The sequence below is a fragment of the Clytia hemisphaerica genome, unplaced genomic scaffold (assembly GCF_902728285.1).
Source record: "Clytia hemisphaerica strain Z4C2 unplaced genomic scaffold, Clytia hemisphaerica genome assembly, whole genome shotgun sequence".
In the NCBI taxonomy this organism is placed as follows: domain Eukaryota; kingdom Metazoa; phylum Cnidaria; class Hydrozoa; order Leptothecata; family Clytiidae; genus Clytia; species Clytia hemisphaerica.
In genome coordinates, this window is record NW_027104551.1 from 795,160 (window position 1) to 815,140 (window position 19,981).

Genomic DNA, 19,981 nt, shown 5'->3' on the forward strand with positions numbered 1-19,981 from the left:
GTATTTTAATAAAAGGACGTCTTTGATCGTACTTTTAAAATTCTTTATCCGAAATTCATTATCAACTTTCTGCCTTTACTTTTGCGCTAGTATTTCGCTCATCAAAAATTTCTCCAGTCCTTAACAGTAGAATCCCGTTGCGAAAAATGATTTCAAATAAATTAAATAAATGCACACTAATGCAAAAATTCAGGGAGTTTCTAAACATGGACCAGAAATAGCGACCACGATCGGCGACCAGACAAATTTGGGTTATGGAGTTTTTTTCCTTTTTCCAACGTAGAGTGTCTCCTATTATCATTTAAATATATATTTTTGAAGAGTAAGCTCACCCCTATCTCATCTATTTAGAGCTACGTGCCCAATGCGTAAAACAACCATTTCGACGCTCTCGGAGCTTGATTATGGTGTCAATTTCTATCCTTTTTTATCATCATTTTTGTGTAATTTGCGGCACAAAGTTTTTTGAAATTGGTTTGAGAAGCTTTGGATTTCATTATCAGATTTTTATTTCTGTCGAAATTAGTCATTTTGTCAACATGAAGACAATAGAATAATTTATAGCCTTGCAATACAACTGTCAATCATTTTTAAGAAAACTGATTGGATGATTAATGTCACGTGGCCGGTCAATATTTCTCCATAGTGACCAGTTATGAAATTGACATCATTAGAATGTCAATTACTTTTATTACTTTATTTTTGCAGGGCTATAAATGGATTATTAACCTCAGAAGCCTGTCTCTCTTGCAAAATATCGACCTCGTTCGCTCGTATTGGACCTCGTTCGCTCATATTGGACCTCGCTTCGCTCGTTCCAATACGTCGCGAACTCGGTCGATATTTTGCCAGAGAGACCGGCTTTTCGGTTAATAATCCATAATGATTAGATTCATATCTCTAAAACTGGCCTTTCCAAATTTTCCTACTGAAAAGTTCTATCTAGGTATTTCTACTAAAGGCATCTCATATTCAGCTTAATGAAAATATTCGGTGTAACAAAGTTTACAGACATCATAATTAATAACCCAAATTTATCTGGTCGCTGGTCGTGGTCGCCATTTCTGGTCGATGTTTAGAAACCCCCAAAAATTCATGTGTTTGTGTCTTAGTAAAGATGTCAGGAATCCTTAGGCTGGGGGCTAAACTTGAGAAAGCCACACTAGGTAAATCTCTATGTCAAAATATCACAAAACAGTTAAGTGCTTAAGTTCATGTATACTAAAATACTCCTATGCAAAATCTTCCCGAAAATCCTATTTCTTTATGAAGAGGCGTGGTGTAATTTAAGGCTTATTTTCCGTTAAGCCATTTTGAATCTAGTGATTATTTTAATGCACTGATGACTCATGGAGGTTGTACCAATTAAAAACCGTTGCATCTTTCGTCTTACACAGACTCACCATGGTTCCAATTAGTGAGGATCTGTTTCAATTAGATTCTCCGAAACGATTATGTGGTAGCGAAATATGACATGGTACATTAGTTATTTTTGAGTAATACCAATGTTTATAGTACTCTAACATCACGTACATTCGGCTCTACTTTCTCTTCCTTCTTTTCAACTTATGTCTTGGGTACGCCTTTAGTGAGAGCTGTACTGAGAAATATTGCCCGAGGTCAAGTAACGACCGAGCTTCGTGCGAGGTTGTTGCGTTGACCAAGGGCAATATTTTCAGTATAGCCCAAAAAAACCGGTCTTTATTGTATTTGTTAACCGTTTCCTTCAGCTTCGATTTATTTTTAGCGCTTTATTGAGGAAAAATAGATCAAAAATTGTTTTATTTTCTGAAGTCAGAAACAAAAAACGAGAGAAATGATGCCAGCGCATTGTTCATTTTCCTTTGAAAAAGTGACGTCACAATAAATTTTCCTAGCGACGGGAAACTCTGGGCAGTGTAGGCCCGTCGTCATGCGAAAAGAACCAATTGCATTGCGCAAAAAGCCGTGGAGCCCGCTTTGAAAAAGTAACCGGTTACAAATCATGCTTAAAGAAACACATGTCTTTTAACTCGCTGAAGTTTGAAGCAAGAACTTTTTACTAAAAAACACCCATCAAATTCTACATCTATCGAAGTCTGTCTAAAAAATATGATGACATGCTTACTTTTTCAATATTTTTGTCAGCACCTCTCTCTCTACAGCACCTGACCCCGAGAATGTAGGTGAAATTTGAATCAGACCTGAAAGATGTAGATTTGCATTTTAAAAGATATTAAATATTTTCAACGAAATTTTGAACTCCCAAAATCCTTTCCCAGGGGTTAGTTTCATTACTTTTGATAGATGGACCAATTTTTTTGGTCCTTGAAGTTGACTCCCATTTTCGTTATAGCCCCCAGAATGTAGGTTTGGTTTTATGGCTTTAAATCTAGTAATAGTAAAATGTTGATATTTTTTCAATTAGATTAATTCTAACAGCAAATTTTAGAAATATTTTATTCGAAAACAATATTCTAAAGAGCATTTTGTTATTCTGAAAATTGGATTTTTTCACTTTTTAACCCCCAGAATGTAGGTGAAAAGATTCGGTTGTTGAGAATGGAATTTCGGTATTCATCGGAAATTATTGTTCTCTAAGTGAAATTCATACTTTAGAAATATACGCTGACAAAAAATTAACAAAGATATTAATTTCATCGTACTACAAATGAGGAAAAGTAAAAGGAAGGACGAAAAGAAGAGACAAGAAAGTTGTTTTTATTTTGTAGGTTGAACATTCTGTGTTGAAATATGTGAATAATGTAACAACACCCCTGCCTCACAGCCCCGGTGGAACTTTTTCCCACATCGGGTCCAAAAATTTCTACTTAAGTCCAAATTGGAATAGAAATTCTATTGCTCCAAACTTAGGCAAATTTTCTGATTGGGCTGGGGCCCCAAGGGGTCTGGGACACGTCGTAAAAGTCAAAATTTCAACATTAATCATCTCTCAGGTAGTACTTTCATGTTATAAAAGTACAACAAACAAGTTTTATATAATTTGACAGACTTTTTATGTCGGGTTATCAAGGCCCCCAAATTGTAGGTCAACTAACCCCAAAAGTTAGGTCAAACATTTTCGTCAAAATATCTAACTCAGAACAGTAAATATTGAAATGGACTATTTTCCCCATTTCCTTAGTTCATTAGGACTAAGAAAAATACCCTATCATCATAACTTAATTCCAATAGATTTCGATTTAGAAGAGAGGATTTATTTAAAAAATGTCTCATTTCGGGTAATATCCAATCAACTTCCATTCAGATTTTCGTTGGAAAAAATTAATTCAAGTTAAAATTTTCTGTCCAGAAATAATCAGTAAGATGTAACAGTATGCTCTGAAACAAATTTTTATGAGGTTGAACTATCGTTAGGGCTACAATGCTAAAAAATGAGAAACCTACATTCTCGGGGTTTACTACATTCTCGGGGTCAGGTGCTGTATGCTATATAAATAAGTAAACACCGTTGGAAAGACATTTTTGAGTGGATAATCCAATGGGTTTACGAGTCATATTTGCACCCACTTCTCTGGGGGCCTAGGGAGGGGGTACCAAAATTTGCCTAAAAAATTGGGATGGGAATGAATGGGGGGGGGGGGGGGGTCGAGTAAAAAAAGCGGTTTGGAAATCTTGGTCAATTTATTCACATACAAAAGGTCACTGTCTTTTTTTGTATCAAAAGAGTTCCTTCGAAACAGACTCTCTGTAAAAAAGGGGGGATAGAATTTCATTACAGAAGGGAGTTGGGTATAGAGGGGGATAAGACAAACATGAGGGTGCACACCATTCGGCAAATACCTTCCTTAGTGCTAAAACAACCAAAAAATCGCAGAAAGACTGCCTTGATGGTTAACCTCATCTACAGAATTTTCTGCCGAAGAAAAATACCAGAAATCTTATTTTAACCTTTTGATATATCGTAAATTGGTACAAGAAAGTGATTTTGCGGGTGAAGCCTTTTCAAAGATTTCCCAAGGATTTATTTTCTTAAGTGGTGATAATTTTCACGAAGGACTTTTCTATCCGTTGAAAAGAGCAAGTATGGATTTTCAAATATTTCGCGGCGACTTATTTTCGTGGATGACACCAGAATCCAAGTAATCCGTGAAAATTTATCGAAGCAAGTGTCTACATACCTTCGAGACATATTAATTGAGCTCTTCCTGCAACGTTTTTATCATTTTGTTTTTAGATGCTACGTGCAGTCGGCATCAACCTGTTTCCTTATCGTGATGGCGATAAATATGTCAGCATTTGTAAAAAGGTATCCTGTTTTTTGATGATATTATATGAGTACATGAAAAGCTTCGGTAATAGCCAAACATCTACCATAACATCGTAATACTAGCCCTAAAATTTGATGAATATAGCTTAAAAATGAGTTTTTAAGGAAGTATTTTAAAACCAGATTTACAGTCGAAATAAATCTATTACCAATACAGTACATTTTTTTCGAAAAATATGACTTTCAAGATGATTTTCAATATATTTCAATGATTTTTTTAGGAGGAGTCATTTGTGGACACGCTGTACCAACACATGGCAGTGTCAGCATCTTGTTGTTCATACACATGGAGTAAATGGAACAGTGATATCGGTCAAGAAAAAGTTGTCGTTCAAGCTTGCGAGTGGAATTCACCCAAAATACCATCAGAGGTAATGGATTTTGAGAATTTTGCGAAATAAGATGAAATTCTTCAGAGCGAAGGTTTACCCCGTTAGAAAATGTTGACTTCAGAACCCCACATGGCATGCAATTTCGTCTGAAAATGTTTTTCTTTTTCCCTTTTACCATGAAACCATGTCGTAAGAAGAGATCTAAAAAGCTAACCTTTCTTGCCCCTATTTGTAGAGGCACTGGGAAAAACTGTCATGCTCAACCGTCACTCGTTGCGTCAGCCTATTGAATTCTTTGCCAATAAAAATAAAAGAAAGTCATTTTTTGATCGCCAAAATTATTTCTCATCTAACTGGGTGAATTTTTTACATATAATAGTCTGTTTCTTTCGCAAGATTACATTTTTATAAATCTGAAGCAAAATAAAGTTACATTATAAAGTGAACAATATCAATAAATAAAACTTCAGTTTGACCATTTCTGGATTTAAGATCCCATTATATTGGTAGTGTTTGTTGTTGACGGGTATTGCACCTGTCTGGAAATGGCGGATGGAAATGTTTTGATGATTTTTCAGAATCACATTAATCAAGTTTTGATACATTTACAGAAAAATATTTTCCACTGATGAATTGTTGTTGACGGGTATTGCACCTGTCTGGAAATGGCGGATGGAAATGTTTTGATGATTTTTCAGAATCACATTAATCAAGTTTTGATACATTTACAGAAAAATATTTTCCACTGATGAACTATGTTCCCTTCATCGTCCAATAAATGTTTGTAATGTTTTTCCTCTCTCGTTCTTAAATCTTCCAATAACTCATCATAATCGAAAATATGAAGCGTGGCTGCAATCCACCGGAAATACTCATCCATTTTGATGGGAAGAACAAAACGAATTTCAATCTCTTCTATGGTGATTTTGGTAAAACCAGCCTCTTGTAGATATTCATGAAACTGACTTTTCGTGGATGGGAAATAGTGTTCGTGTAGTTTTTGACGATCTTGTGGATTGAGAAGAGATAAGTGTCCTTGATCTTTTCTTTCGACGTGAACGGAATTGAAAATATACTCTCCGTTTATAGCCAAACAATCACGAATGGATTTGAAAGTGGCAATTTTTTCCTTTGTTGGAATCCAGTTCAAAACAGTCGAAGTAATGGCTAAATCGAAATTGCTTCCAAATTTGGCCACGTCTTTTGCATAGCCATGCTCGAATTTCAACTTTTGATATTGACCATACGATTTTTTTGCGATTTCGATTCTCTCTCGATGGGGATCGATTCCCATTACCCGACCACTCTCATTGATATTGTTTAGAAGTTTAAAAGCGTTATTACCAGTCCCACAACCCAGATCAAGAATATAACTGCATTCTTTCGGCTGGAACTTTTCCATCAAAAGATCAAATGCTTTCCCTTGTAATTGGTGACTCAAATTTGAATAATGTATACTCATCTTGAAAAAGAATTCTAACCACTTGAAGATGGAAATGATCTGGAGGTACTGTCGAACTTTATCTTTGTGTGCTTGTTAAATTGTGTGTGCTGAGAGTTATCAACTTTAATACAATTCTTTGATGTCTGTTGTTTTATCAGATATAATTATGAAAAATTATGTTGCTTAAAGGGATTATCAGATGATTTTTGATATTCGGCTCAGAGATACCTTTTACGGTCCTAAGAAACACCTCCAAACCCAATTTTTTTCCAAAGCTGAGATATTTGACTTTGAAATTTCTTTCTATTGTTTTCAAGTAAAAATTTGAAAAGCTTTGAAAAATAATTGGATCAAAAACTTTGGAGGTGTTTCTTAGGACCCTAAAAGGTATCTCTGAGCCGAATATCAAAAATCATCTGATAATCCCTTTAACATTGCAAGCAATTCATGTCCAACGGCCAGAAATTTGGACAGTTAAGATTTTTTAGAGCTGAGAAGAAATTTTAAAGATTTTTTATGACGCTGCAATCAACTTTTGAATAATTTTCATGAATTTTCTTGGTACATTTCTTTGGAACTTAATTAAAAGCACTCTTGGTTTATATTAAAATAGATGCGATGGAGATTAGTTTTTCAAAGGATGAAAGAAAACTAATTAGTAATTAATAATTATTTTGCAAATTAAAACATATTCTTTCCGGTCTGCTGCTGATTCTGTCTGCTGCTGGATTAATCATTGAAATTATTCAATTAACTGTTTGAAGATTTGCCTTGGAAATGACATGAATTTGTCTGTAGCATAAACCAATCTATGGTTGACCTTTAGCTGTCAAATACCTGCATGTAAGGAACAAAATTCTGGGGAATTAGTAAAATTACCTTTAAAAGTATTGAAATTCAATGAAATTTTCTAATTCCTTCCTGCCAAAAATGGCCTCTTTAAGAATGAATTGCAAACATTAGTTCTTACAAAATTTATCTTTCTATCTTTTAAAGTAAACCAACTAAATTAAAGAGGATTTGCATATGCATGAATAGCTCTAGATTAACAGTCGAGTTTTAGATACTAGCGAGTTTATGTATTTGTCGGTGTTTTTTTTTAGAATGTACCAAATTGTCTTTTTTGGGTATCTCCTGTTTAAGGAAACCTTTCTTAATGAAAACTTTTACATGAGTATTTCAATTTATTTTGAGAAAAATAGATAGGAGGAAATATTCCGATTTTTTTAGTCCGGCTTTAATTGGATGAGTTGAACAGCTACAATTTAAAGACAAAATTAGGAGTAATCTAGGATGTAGGCTTTCTTATGTGCGGATGGATGAAAAATTCCACAGTTAATAACTCCTTATCTATGAAAGATTCCGTCTTGAAATTATACTCTCAAATAGTATAAATTATTAGGAAATGTAAGCAAAATGACGAAAGGAGTAGAAAAGGATGAGATATTCCAAAAATATTGATAAAAAACGGGTTGTCCAAAAGAATGTTTAAAGAACTAATGGATATTATTTTGAGGATGAAAATTACATCAGTGTAATAATAAAGAGTGTATCTTTCAGAAAATAGCAATATATTAACCGAACGAGTGACATAGGATGAAATATTCCACTTTTTATGTCACCCGAAATCGAAAATTGTGGAATTCTTCATCCTTTTCTACTCCTTAAATTTAAATTTGAAAATTTATGGTATCAACAATAGGTTTCCGAAGAGTTTAGATGATAAAACCGTTTTAAAAAATTGCTATAGTAAAAATCAGAAAATTATGATTTTTTGGAACATTTCATCCCAAATTACTTCGAAACCTATATCATTGGAATCCTCGTGGAAAAATACGTCATTTCTGAAAATAAGGTTTAAAAATTCCTAACATCAAAGAAGATATCGCGAAAAAGATGATTTTAAAGATCTCTGAAAAGTCCATCAGGTACATTCTAAAAAAATAACACCGACATTTACTCATTTGTGGACGAAGGAGTGACCGAAACGACCTGTATTTTTGACCTGCAAAGTTAAGGATGATACGCTAATTTACCAGTCAGGTTTAAAAGCTGAACACTAAATCGCTACTGTGCATGCGGAAATGGTGACAAGTCCGAGATCACTGCACAGGAAATAGCGAGTGGCTAAATCTCTACTCTGTACCAGAGTGTATCTCACGTTTATCACTATCGCGCAATCTACGGCAATGAATTTTGAAAATAGCCGTAGATACTGGGTCTGTGAACAGACAACTAAATCACGCGCGAAAAATTTTTTTACAGTGGTAGCATTTGGCAAAAGGTCTACTCCTTTTAAAAATTTATTTTTACTTTTTTCAGGAATCATATCAATTATACTTAGCGTCCGAGAGAATTTGTTGTAAGTTGAAGATGACGGAATACGATCGAGAATTCTCTGAAGAAATTTTCCCCCAAACTCAGGTAGGTTAAGATAATCCAAAGTATTTCTCGAAAACCCCTGCATGTAACCAATGATAATAGAAAAGATCTTACTATTTACCGCTTGCACTTTTCAAGTTAACGTATATGGTCTTTTTCGAAGGGCGATTAAATAATTTTCATTTTCTCCCTATAGGACGAATCTAACCCCCCAAAAATGTTTAACAAGTGCTTTGACTAAAAAAATCGAGCGACTTAAAAGAATGAACAAAATTCCCCCGACTACTATTAGCTAAATTTTTGTTTTGGCGCATTTAAAAGGTTTTGTTTTTGAATAAGAGTGATATCGTTTGCTTACTCACCAATTTTAATTCACAAGCCTTTTAACATTGGATTGACACGGTTGCGGAGTAAAATTTTATCAGAAAGAGGAAAAACTTTTTGCTTATATCAGTAGACAATAGGCAAGACACTGTCCTGATATGAGATATGTGTCTTTAACACATGATGTTCGGCCGGGGCGTATTTTTTTTCCTTAGACAAACAGAAATATCATCAGATGGTCGGAAATATCTAAAACTTTGATTTTTTTTTCTTCGAAATCGTGGCAAAATTAATGGTCGGAAAGATCCCGAGCTTCTTTATAAACAAACATGGAAGAGAAGATGCGAATTCAAAGATTTCGAATGTTTTCATTCAATTTGAATATTTTTGCTGTCTCGTTCAAGCTTATACACGGGGACCAGCAAAATGGTCAACATTTTCTCACCACTTGTTTTTGTGATGTTATGGACCTAATTAATCATTAAAAAATTTGACGGACAAATATTTTTCGCGAGCATAAACTTTCGCGAATCAAGACGTAAAATTGAGAATTTCCACATTAAAAAATAGCTTAGAGACACAAATACTTCTTGGGTTGGCTTGAAACATTTGTCCTTTGACTTATTAGTCTTTTAGCAGGCTAAAAAGTGCCATAAAAGTTACATTTTATTCAAGTTTGAAGTTTTACAGATTTTCTATTTTGTCAAGAATTTTTCGCGAGCATAAACTTTCGCGAATGGCCCTTCCTAGAATTTTTAAAGACATTTACTTTCGCGAAAAGGGCCAAAATTCGCGAAAATCGCGAAAGTTTCTGCTCGTGAAAGTTTCTACGCCTAAAGTACTTCTAACAAGTCTACGTGCACACGAAGGATGTTAGGCTTCTGCTCATCCTCTAGCGAAAAAAGTTTCTTATAGAGGCTTTATATGAGATATATCTATAGAGGTTTGCGAATCGAACTAGAAGGATGTTTTCAGAACACCAGAACATAGTGACTCTCAAATAGATCTACCGTCTATGCAATAGACAATGATGTATGGTTGGTTAAGTAAGGATTTTAAGTGGTTCTTGCTTTTCTCTTTTTTGAAAAAAAGTCCTTTCTTTGCAAACGTTGGTGAACCATGGGGGGTCCATGTACAAAATAGCGGCATGTATCAGTACTTTGTAGCAAATTTCGATTTTAAACACCCACCCACCCCTATAGTACAAAATGTACAAAATACTATCCAGCAAACTCCCAAAAACACCCCAACACCCCCTATATTTTACAATATACTATCTAGTACTATCCAGCAAACTCTCGAATACACCCTGACACCCCCTGTATAATACAATATACTATCAAGCAAACTGCCAAATATACCCCAACACCCCCCTTACATAGTACAATATACTATCCAGAAAACTACCAAATATACCCCTACACCCCTTCATAAAATAAAAATTTTAAGCTAAAAAACTTGAAACTTTAGGGCAAGTTTTTTATTCTTCCCATAAAAAAATTTTCTCGAAAATTGACAAAAAAATTTAAAAAAATTTTTGACAAAAATCTAAAATAAATCACAATTTGATTTGATTTTGGCTTTTTAGTACACAAATACTAAGCAGAAAATCCGAAATTTGACCCTGACACCCCCATGTATAGTACACAAGTACTAAACAGCAAAATTTTTTTGAAAAACACCCACCCACCCCATGATACATGCCGCTTTTTTGTACATGGACCCCCCCCCCTGGGTGAACCCTGATTGTGCACTTCTTTTCCTTCGTTACAGATTTTTGTAAAGCTTCTTAAATATCCTTGACTTGAAATTCAACTAGCTTCATGGCTTATTTGTTTGGATTAATAAAAGCTTCTTGCTGTATCTCTTCTCTCCCTTAACACTTATGGCTTTACGTAGCCTGGAGGTAATTTAGAGGTTTTTGATAGACTGGATAACGCAGATAAGTAACTATGCAGCATATTCCACCGAACTCCGCGTCATCAAAAATTATCAGAAAGTAAAGTTCAGCCAGAAGTAGAATCTTTAGTCTAGGCTTTACGAAATTTTGTTCCTCTTCTCGCATCTTCTCTACCATTTTTGTTTATAAAATATGCTGACAAAACATATTTAAAGAAGCTCGGGATGTTTCCGACCATCAATTTTCCCACGATTTTGAATAAAAATCAAAGTTTTGGATATTTCCGACCATCTTATGATATTTCCGACCGTCTAAGGAAAAAAATACGCTCGGGCGGGATACTCCCTAAGGTCACATTTGAAAATAGGCTGGAATTTTGCTATACTTATGCGATAATTTGTTTCTACCACGTGCAAAATTCTGAATTTGTCGAAGTCAGATGAATCATAAAAGTTTTTCTTTCCGACCTGATTTAGTATACTTTAATGGGATAAACTTTCGCGGGGATTAAATTTCGCGTGAACAAAACTCGAAATATGTCAAATAAATACTTTTTGAATGGTTACTTGCATCAAAAAGGCGCAAATAATATGTATTTCAACAACCAACATGCATGATTTGACAGTAAAAGTCACAAAATCGTGAAAATATTACCACCCAATAGTGCCACCCGCGAAATTTTTGAATTTCGCGGATAGGCCCAACCGCGAAAGTTTATCCCATTAAAGTAGACTGATGGTCCTTCAGTATGATTTCTTCTTTTATAAACTGATGGTGAAATGGACAGCATGGCTTGGACTATATGAGTTTGAATTTCCCAGCTCTAAACAATAGTTGAAAACACAGCCAATCGAATTTTGTTATTATATTATTTCACTGGTCACACTTTCTTAGGGAAAACCACAACTTTTTTTTAATTTTAGTAAGCGAGGACAGCGCTAAATTCGAATTTCCTACTGTACCGTTTTTGAGGCAGAAACCTGCCTCACAGCCCGAATCCATGCTGTATACATCTGTTTATAAAAATACAGGACGGGTCTCCTGTCTAGATTTGATTTCTTATGCTTTGTTCAAAATTGACACTCTAAAGGGATCTCGTCTTTATTTAGATGCATCCCGGCTTGTACCATATGATTCGAGATGGTGGTAGTGATGAAATGATGAAGAAGTTGAAAGAAACGTCTGTTGTTTTCATCGATTGTGTACATCAATTGTTGTCCGCCACTAACGTTTTCATGTACTCTTGAAAATAAGTTAAATTTTCCTGACATACAGCATATGTTATGGAACAGATTAATCGAAGACATTGTTTAGCTGAATGGGTATAATAATACCAACTGAGTACTTTCTGCTTTTGTAAACTGGTAGAATAATCTTACTGAAAGGTACTTTAGGAGCTTGGAAGTGAGGTTTTTATTTTTATGTGCAAATAATTTAGAGTGTAACATATTTCAATATTTTCTTATCATCTATATATTAATAGTATAACGCGTATGTCATTTTGTTTTCTGTTTTCTGTCTGTGTGTCACTTTCGATTTCGCAAGCAATGTTTTGTTCTTTTAAAAGATGACTTTTGCTTCTTGCTCCACAAATGTGTTAAATCAGATTCGCGCACCGATATATAAAGACTTTGTTTTGATTGATAGATTAGACTTTTTCTTTTTTTTATTTCTTTTCTTTTGTTTTATATTTTCGAATGTAATTAACGACCTATTTGATTTGAGACATTCGAATTCTTTTCAAAACAAAAGAAAATCTTTTAAACAGAATCTGTTAAAGAAAAGAACAAATATAAAATAAAACATAAGAATCACAAGACAAGTTTGTTAGAACAACAGCAACATTAAAAATACATTCAAAAGGCGGTAAAAACTAGAGTTCTTTCTTCGTAAAAAGGGACCTTTAAACATCTATGTCGATAATTATTTTGCTGTAAATCTAAGTCATTGTTGAATTTGAAAAGTTATCAAAGTTATGACGAAGTTATTCTATAAAAAGCACCATAAAATTGCTGCCTTCCGGGGGGACTATGGTTGCGAGCTGACTTTCGGCCCTGCCTCTTGGACCCTTAGCAGAATAAAGAGGAGAAGAAACAAGGGATATTGTGTGAATTTTAATTCACTTTTTGGGACTAATTTCACCAAATTTCTATCTTTCTGGGGGCAAAAAGTTAAAATTTTCCTGTTTTTCCGATTCTTAGTGGGACTGAAGTTTGATTTTCCGATTTTTCAAACTGCCATGTTTCAAAAAAGGCACCTTTAAGGCCGGCATATACCAATACCCTTCCTTCTCTTGCCTAAGCACCCCCCGGGCTGCCTTTTTTCGACGAATCGTGTGTCATGTCTATTATTTCACTCCGCTTATCTTGACATCAAAGTTTTCCTAAACATCAAGAAATACGGCAAATATAACGCGAGCGAAGCGAGAAAAAAAATCTAATTGCAGAGCCATCTCGGACGTCGCTGGTCGCCGGTATGGTGTAATTTGGGAATGGCGCCCTTTCTGCTTTCTGATCATTTTTGCCACAAAAATATTTTTCAAAATATGGTTAAAAGATACGTCACCCGGGAGGGATAGAGTCAAACTTTGAAGAGAATTCTTCCCTTTAATTTTGATTTCATCGTGTTTAAGGGGTGTTTAAGCCACCTTCCCAACATCCAAAGGACTTTAAATGCGTTCAGCAAACAGCTAAACCGGCGTGCGACGCCGGGTACCGGCTAGTAATTATATAATTCTCGTTAAATTAAAAGTTCTCAAACTTGTAAATAAATAATCCTGCTATCTACAATCTACAAAGTAAACAATAATGAGTTAATTCATCTCATTCGCATTTATCCCACACCAAATGACATTCTAGAATAAAGCATCTTTAGATGCATGAAGTTCTGGTATGATCTAGCAAACGCAGTTTATTTTTTCGATAATTTTTCCAATATAATAGTAGTTATTTTAGGGAGAATTAGATGAGCTTTTTCCAAAGAAACGTTATGTTTAAACTTGGGATAACATGCTTTGAAGTGATTTTCGAACGTTAACCATTTCTTCTTGACGCTGAAATGAAACGAAAACATTTCATAATGAATCTTCTGTGGATACTTATTTATACATACTGATGGCAAAATATATAATATGGTTTGGGTTGAGGGTTTGAATTTTCCAGATCCTAATGACGGTTGAAAACATAGCCAATCAAAATTTGTTATTCTTTCACTGGTCACACTTACATACTTAGATAAAGCGTAAATTCTGAAATTTGGTTTTTATTTTAGTAAGTGAGGACAGCGCTAAATTTCCCACTGTGATTTTTTTTTTGCCTCACAGCTCGTACTTGTCCTGTATATATGTATCGGATTATGTAAATAGTTGAACGGGTCTCCTGTCTATGGATAGAGGGACCGGACCAGATTACATACAGTCACTTTGAAAATGCAAGTACACGTTTTTGATTGGGATCTATGCCTTCAAACCCTCCCACCTATGTTCTTTATAAGAAAAAGGAAATAAGCATACCGCATCGTCCATCATTTTCTTTTGTAAGTTGGACAAATCTTTTCGTAGCTCAGCATTGATGTTCAATTGCTGTTCACGGTGCATCTTAGACAGATCGTTCAAGCCTTTCATGTATTGATCTTGTAATGTTCTCAATGATTTCAGTCTTTGGTTCTGGACGACCCGTTGTTGTTGTAATGTCTTCTGTAACTGACGAACGATTGCCTGGATACGAAAACAAAATATTGATCATCCCTGTGTTATCATTCTGAGTTCATACAGGGAGTACAGACGCGGCGTACTGACCCATAGCTGGCTAGTGGTGTCTAATACTAATACTAAAGTTAGTACCCGATACTTTTCTCATTCGTGGTTTGACTGGTACGGCTTTCATCTAAGGTCACTTGTTCTCGGTTGAATAAAATCGGGATTTGTCTTCACAGCTTGATAATATGTAATATTCATACGTGTGTACCACCACGGTAGGGTAATCGGCTTCTAAATAGGGGGAGGGGGGTTGGGGTCCCTTTTTCCTCAAAAAAGCTAGTGCCAGGTACTAAAAAGGGGGTGGCTAAGACAAAATTTTCTGAAATAAGAGTTAGTACCCTGCGGGCTGTACCAATTTCTCCAGGAGCATACTACTATAAATCTATCTGCCAATACACTCTTCTCGAGATGCATAAATTTATTGTGGTCCTCGTTTTCAAACAGATTTCATTGCTATAAAATTAAATATTCACAATGATAATTGTGTTGTTTACACCTCATGAGACATTTTGAATTTCAAGTACTTTTGTTTTAGAGTTAATGTTTGCCTTTTGGGAATTAAATTGGTTTAAATATATAATTTCATAGCAATAAAATCTGTTTGAAAACGAGGACAACAATAAATTTATGCACCTCGAGAAGAGTGTATAGGATACACTTCGGCCACTTCACCAAAAGACCAAAGGACATTCGACGAGCATCTGGGCTAGACAAAGTTAAAAGTCTTATACCTCGAGTTTTTCTTCAGCATCTTTCGATTTTTGGATATCTCCTTCCCATTGCGTGAAAACTGATGAAATTTGTTTACCGAATTCCTCTTGCATCTTCTCTCTGTCAAAGAAAGTAAGACATACAGTATTTGGTATTTGGTGATACGCAAACTTTTAAGACGGAACTTTCCGATTTAGAAGAGATAAAACTATTTTTAACGAGAATATCTCGTATTACCTTTCAGCGTGTTGAGTAGTGAATATTTCATCGTATTTTCGGTTGCTTGTTTTCATTGAAGCATTTGTGAAAGTTGTCAAACGCTTTCGTTTTGCAGAAAGTGTCTTTGAGATGTCAGCTAAAACAAAATGAGAAGGCGATTGTGAGAAGGATCCGAGAATGAACGATAAACGTCCATGCATGGAAGTAACTATAGCGTTGATTATTTAATTTTGAAACGACAACCCTGTTCTTCCCGAATAGTCGGTATGAAGAGACTTAATATCACTGGGATTGGATCTTGTAGTAATACATTGACATTTTAAATTTTATCAAGTATAGCTCAACAATCATTGTGGACGATTTATTTTGGCCAATATATCAAGTGAAGAAGGTCCCATCGGGCCTGTACATATTCCGGCAAACCTTTCCAAAGAGTGTGATGTTTTTATTGTGTCAGAACTTATCTCCGACTTTTTAAAATATTTTTGCTTACCTCCAAAACTATTCAACAATGTGCTCATCTCAGATTCGACACCAGTTGAAGGTCTAGAAAGAATCAAAAAGAAAACCTTCTTTTTCACATAAGGTTTTTACTGGAAAGACGACTACCTATGGTCAAAAAAATTAAAATAAGGCCGCCGGCCGGTTAGAGTTTCAAAGTCTCTTCGTGTTTTCTATGTTTGAAAATGTAGCTCTTACTCGTCATTTTTAATTTCTTCGCTGTCACTGTCATCTGAATACGTATGCGAAATATGTGGTGCTGGTCGCTTTCTTCCTTTCCCACTTATTGCCGGGGCTTCTATAAATCAAAAAGATGAAAAAGGCTTTGCAGTTCATCAGATAATTTGTAATACCACATTTCACCTTTGGCGTTGTGGTATAGTGAACATCAACCTTGATTCCTGTCATGGCTCCGCCCCCCCCCACTTATTTGGGGGGGTGTAAATCTTAAATTGGCCTAAAAGTGGGTGGGAGCTGTCTCATTTTTTAAACTCAGGGGGGACCTAAAAAAGTGGGGGGAGCTGAAGGGCTACACTAAAGTTCTGGGGGCTAATTAGAAAACTGTAAAATACCCCCTCACTATTGTTTTGGTTAATAAGTTAAGGATTTTTCTATTGAACTTATCTCTTACATTCTATCAAAATGTAGGCTAAAATGGCAGATTTCTACCCTTAAAATTCCAAAATTTTCTCGTTGCCCAACCATGGTGGGCAACATTTATTTAAATTTTCAATTTGGACCCCCGACTTTTAATCCCAACCCGGGGCCCATGGTAGTTCAGGTTCTTGAAATTTATTATCATCGTGGCTTGTATAATCAGCATTTTGCCAAGATATGTAACCAAATATTTATGCATTTTTATGATGTACATGAATTCGTTCTTCTCTTCCTCAGTTGGTTGACGTGCCATGTTGATACGTAAAAAAACTAGTAATAATACTACCAGAACTGACAGAAGCTTTTTTTGCTGGGACCTGAACCTTGAAAGTAATTTTTGCAGGGACCTGAACCTTTATATTTCAACTGGGACCTGAACCTTACTGAAAAGTGGGGGGACCTAAATCGTAGGGGGGACCTAAATTTGTTGGGGGGACCTAGAACCCCATTCGGAGCCATGCCTGTACAGGCGACCAAGGTTCGATTCCCACTCTCAACGGTTCACTTGGCAAGTGAACAAACCTTCGCCCGGGTCAACCCATGCCATGTGAGGGGAATTGGGTAGTCAGTTCAAGGTGCTGACGGGATGCTTACTCAAAGCATCTATAGTTGCGAGAATGGACTCCTAGAGCCTCCTGTAACTCAACCATAATAGAATAGAATTTACTATTTTCTCATATTTGCGGCTATATTAAACGTTTTTTTATAAGAACAACTATATATGAACATAAGGCTTCGATGGCCAAACTATTAAGAACAAGTTGAGAACATTTTCCGGGAAGCACTCAAAGTAAAGGACCTACCGTACGTGCGGCCCTTGAGGATCCCTTTTCAAAGCTTCCCAAAGTGCACTGTCTGAATGTACAAACTTTAAGGGTAAAAATGAGTAAAGATGAGAAAAGTGCACTCTAAGGGTGTAAAAAAATTGGAAAATTTTACCATAATTTGCCTAGAATGGTCCAAAATTTTCAAGAAATTGCACCATAAGGGTCAAATTTTCGCCAAAATTTACTAAAGTTTAGCTAAATTTTCTCTGCATTATAAGGGTCCGATTTCAAAAACCTAATTTTTAGCCGCACTGTACGGTCGTTACCTAAAACGGGTGCATCTCACTAGTCTGACACTTTCTAGTCCGACAACAAAACAGACCGAATCGGTGAAGGCTTCTTCGTAAAAGCGAAAGACATGTATCTATTTTTCGGATCCGGCATGCGGGAATAGTGTCAGGACCTGCAGGCGACCTGGTAGGGTTGGGTATGGGTGTGGTTACGTATCAGATTGGCTAGGAATTTGGTTATTATCAGTTAGGGTAAGGGTTGGAGCTCGAAACAAGCACTCTTTTGTGATTTTTTCTAAATATAGTCTGGTCTGCAGTTTGTACAATATAAATAGCCGTCAGAAACACTCTCTCGAAATGAATCCGTGGCGCAGTGGATAAGGCATTGGGTTTTAAATCATCGGAACTTTGCATTTAGTGGGTTCGAATCCCACCGGTGGCGATCTGTCGGTAAGTCATTCAGTAAGTTAGAAAACATAAAAAATAACTTACATAGAACCAGAAAGTCAGAAAAACTACGAACAAGAGACTGGAAAGTACGAAATAAGTCCAGATCTGTCTTTCGTCTTTACCAAGAAGCCACGACCGTCCGAATCCAGACAAAATAGAATCAGCGCGGAAGTTTGTCTACTCCGACTACTTTTTTGTCCGAAAAGTCGCACGATCTTTGACGAGTCGTATTTTGTCTGACGACCAACCCCAAACTAAGGCATCTAAGAAATCAACAATTCTCCACTGAGGAGTCCCTTCGATTTTATTTTTTAACAATCACCTAAACTTTTACCAATTGGTGAACCCTCTCCAACCGGCAACAAATAATATTTTCAAATTACGACTAAAGTGGACACGGCCTTATTCATATGGTTAGTTGGCTGGCTATTCAGGCAGGCTACTAATGTTTTTTGCGGAAACACTAATTCTTTTCTATGGAAGCCCAAATGCAAAAAAATATCGCAAACCTAGGTTTGCGCTTCCTAAACCTAGGTTTGCGCTCCGTAAACCCAGGTTTATGCTTTAAAACCTGGGTTTACGCTTATTAAACCTAGGTTTGTGGGTTTAGGGCTTTTTACTTTGGTTTACATGACTAACAAATCCATGCTCATTCTTCCCTGAACCTATTGTTCTCGTATTTCTGACCAATAGGAGCCGACAAGCGAATTCCATAACTGGAAACCACATATATTCCAAAGAGACATGTCACAGACAAGATTGTGAAACCAGACTACGGTACAGAGATTTGCTATCCCCCTCAAGCAAAGCCAAAAAATGGAGCCTGCCGAATTACACCATCCAGTATATCAAAAAGCCTTTGATATCTCTGAGTGGCTAACATGTCCTAGGCATTATGTTAACATCGGCCAATCCGTTTGCTTGTTCCAGTCTCTTCTTTGTTCTTGTGTATGATTTGATTTGATCTGCAGGATCTGGTCAGCAATTTCAACAATTTTGAGCGGCAAACCTAGGTTTATAAAGTAAAGTGCGTCGTAAACCTAGGTTTTAAAGCATAAACCCAGTTTACGAAGCGCAAACCTAGGTTTGCAATATGTTGGTGCATTTGGGCTTTCATCACTCGTTGTCGGACAAAATCTATTTCGGAAAACTGGCGCAATTTTCGATTGCATTTTCGGAATTTTTAGCTGTCGGACTAGAAAGTGTCGGACATCTGAAGACTCCCCCCCCCCTAAAACTCCCATTTTCTTAGAATAATGGACTCGCAAAAGATGGTGAAAATAAGAACATGGTAAGAACATTTTAAGGCTTTAAAAACTCAAAAAGTTAAGAACATCCACAGGCTTTAAAAATTTTAGACGTTCCCATAAAAAACATTTGTTGTGTTCAGGATAAAATTAATTCAAATACTCGGGCCTGAATTCAACAATTTTACCACAAACCTTCGGCTGGTGCATTTTCTTTAGTTTCCATATCAAAAGCAAATGCTTCTTCAGATTTACTTGAACGACTCTTCTTTTTGTCTGATGGCATCTTCTATAATATTGACTTTTTTTCCGGCTCCAGAAATGGGAACTTCCAAATGTTTTTTTATTGGATATATTTTCAAACGCACTGACAGAGGATTCCAAATAAAATGTAGACTGATTCGAATAATGAAAGATTCGAAATGTTTATGTTTATTTGGCGGGAATATTTTCGAATGTTTCAAAATTGTTTCAATATTTCAAACCCGGGGGTTTAACTCATAAACTATTTTGATATAGTTTCTCATTGAAACAATATTTAGGAATAACATCTGATTAGAAATAATTTTTCGTAACTTTATCTATTGAAAAAACTATAAAGTTTTGTACTTTGAGTTTTTAAAATGTTTCAATTTATGAGAGAAAGTGTCCTGTTTTAACCCCCGGGTTTTTTATTGCATAAAATTTTCCGAAAAAAGTTTATTCCGTAATGTTGTGAAAGATGGTGGCA

General features: G+C 35.7%; 2 protein-coding genes across 3 annotated transcripts in view; one reads left to right on the forward strand and one right to left on the reverse strand.

The window, feature by feature from the left end:
• The window catches only part of LOC136822844 (dynein axonemal intermediate chain 7-like), a 35,762-nt gene extending 23,616 nt beyond the window's left edge, over positions 1-12,146 (forward strand). For both annotated transcript variants that reach the window (XM_067079156.1, XM_067079157.1), the window contains 4 exons: positions 4,178-4,249; positions 4,492-4,641; positions 8,369-8,470; positions 11,762-12,146. In XM_067079156.1, the coding sequence (XP_066935257.1) occupies positions 4,178-4,249; positions 4,492-4,641; positions 8,369-8,470; positions 11,762-11,899 (462 nt within the window). In that variant the 3' untranslated portion in view covers positions 11,900-12,146. The remainder of the gene's footprint in view (positions 1-4,177; positions 4,250-4,491; positions 4,642-8,368; positions 8,471-11,761) is intronic.
• Positions 12,147-12,488: 342 nt separating this feature from the next.
• Positions 12,489-19,648, reverse strand: LOC136822863 (synaptonemal complex protein 3-like). The gene is made up of 7 exons (XM_067079176.1): positions 19,447-19,648; positions 16,039-16,138; positions 15,833-15,885; positions 15,358-15,475; positions 15,141-15,240; positions 14,164-14,367; positions 12,489-13,704 (listed from the first exon to the last, which is right to left on the reverse strand). The coding sequence occupies exons 1-7, from the start codon at positions 19,535-19,537 to the stop codon at positions 13,645-13,647; spliced, it is 726 nt and encodes a 241-aa protein (XP_066935277.1). The 5' UTR covers positions 19,538-19,648; the 3' UTR covers positions 12,489-13,644.
• Positions 19,649-19,981: the final 333 nt, after the last annotated feature.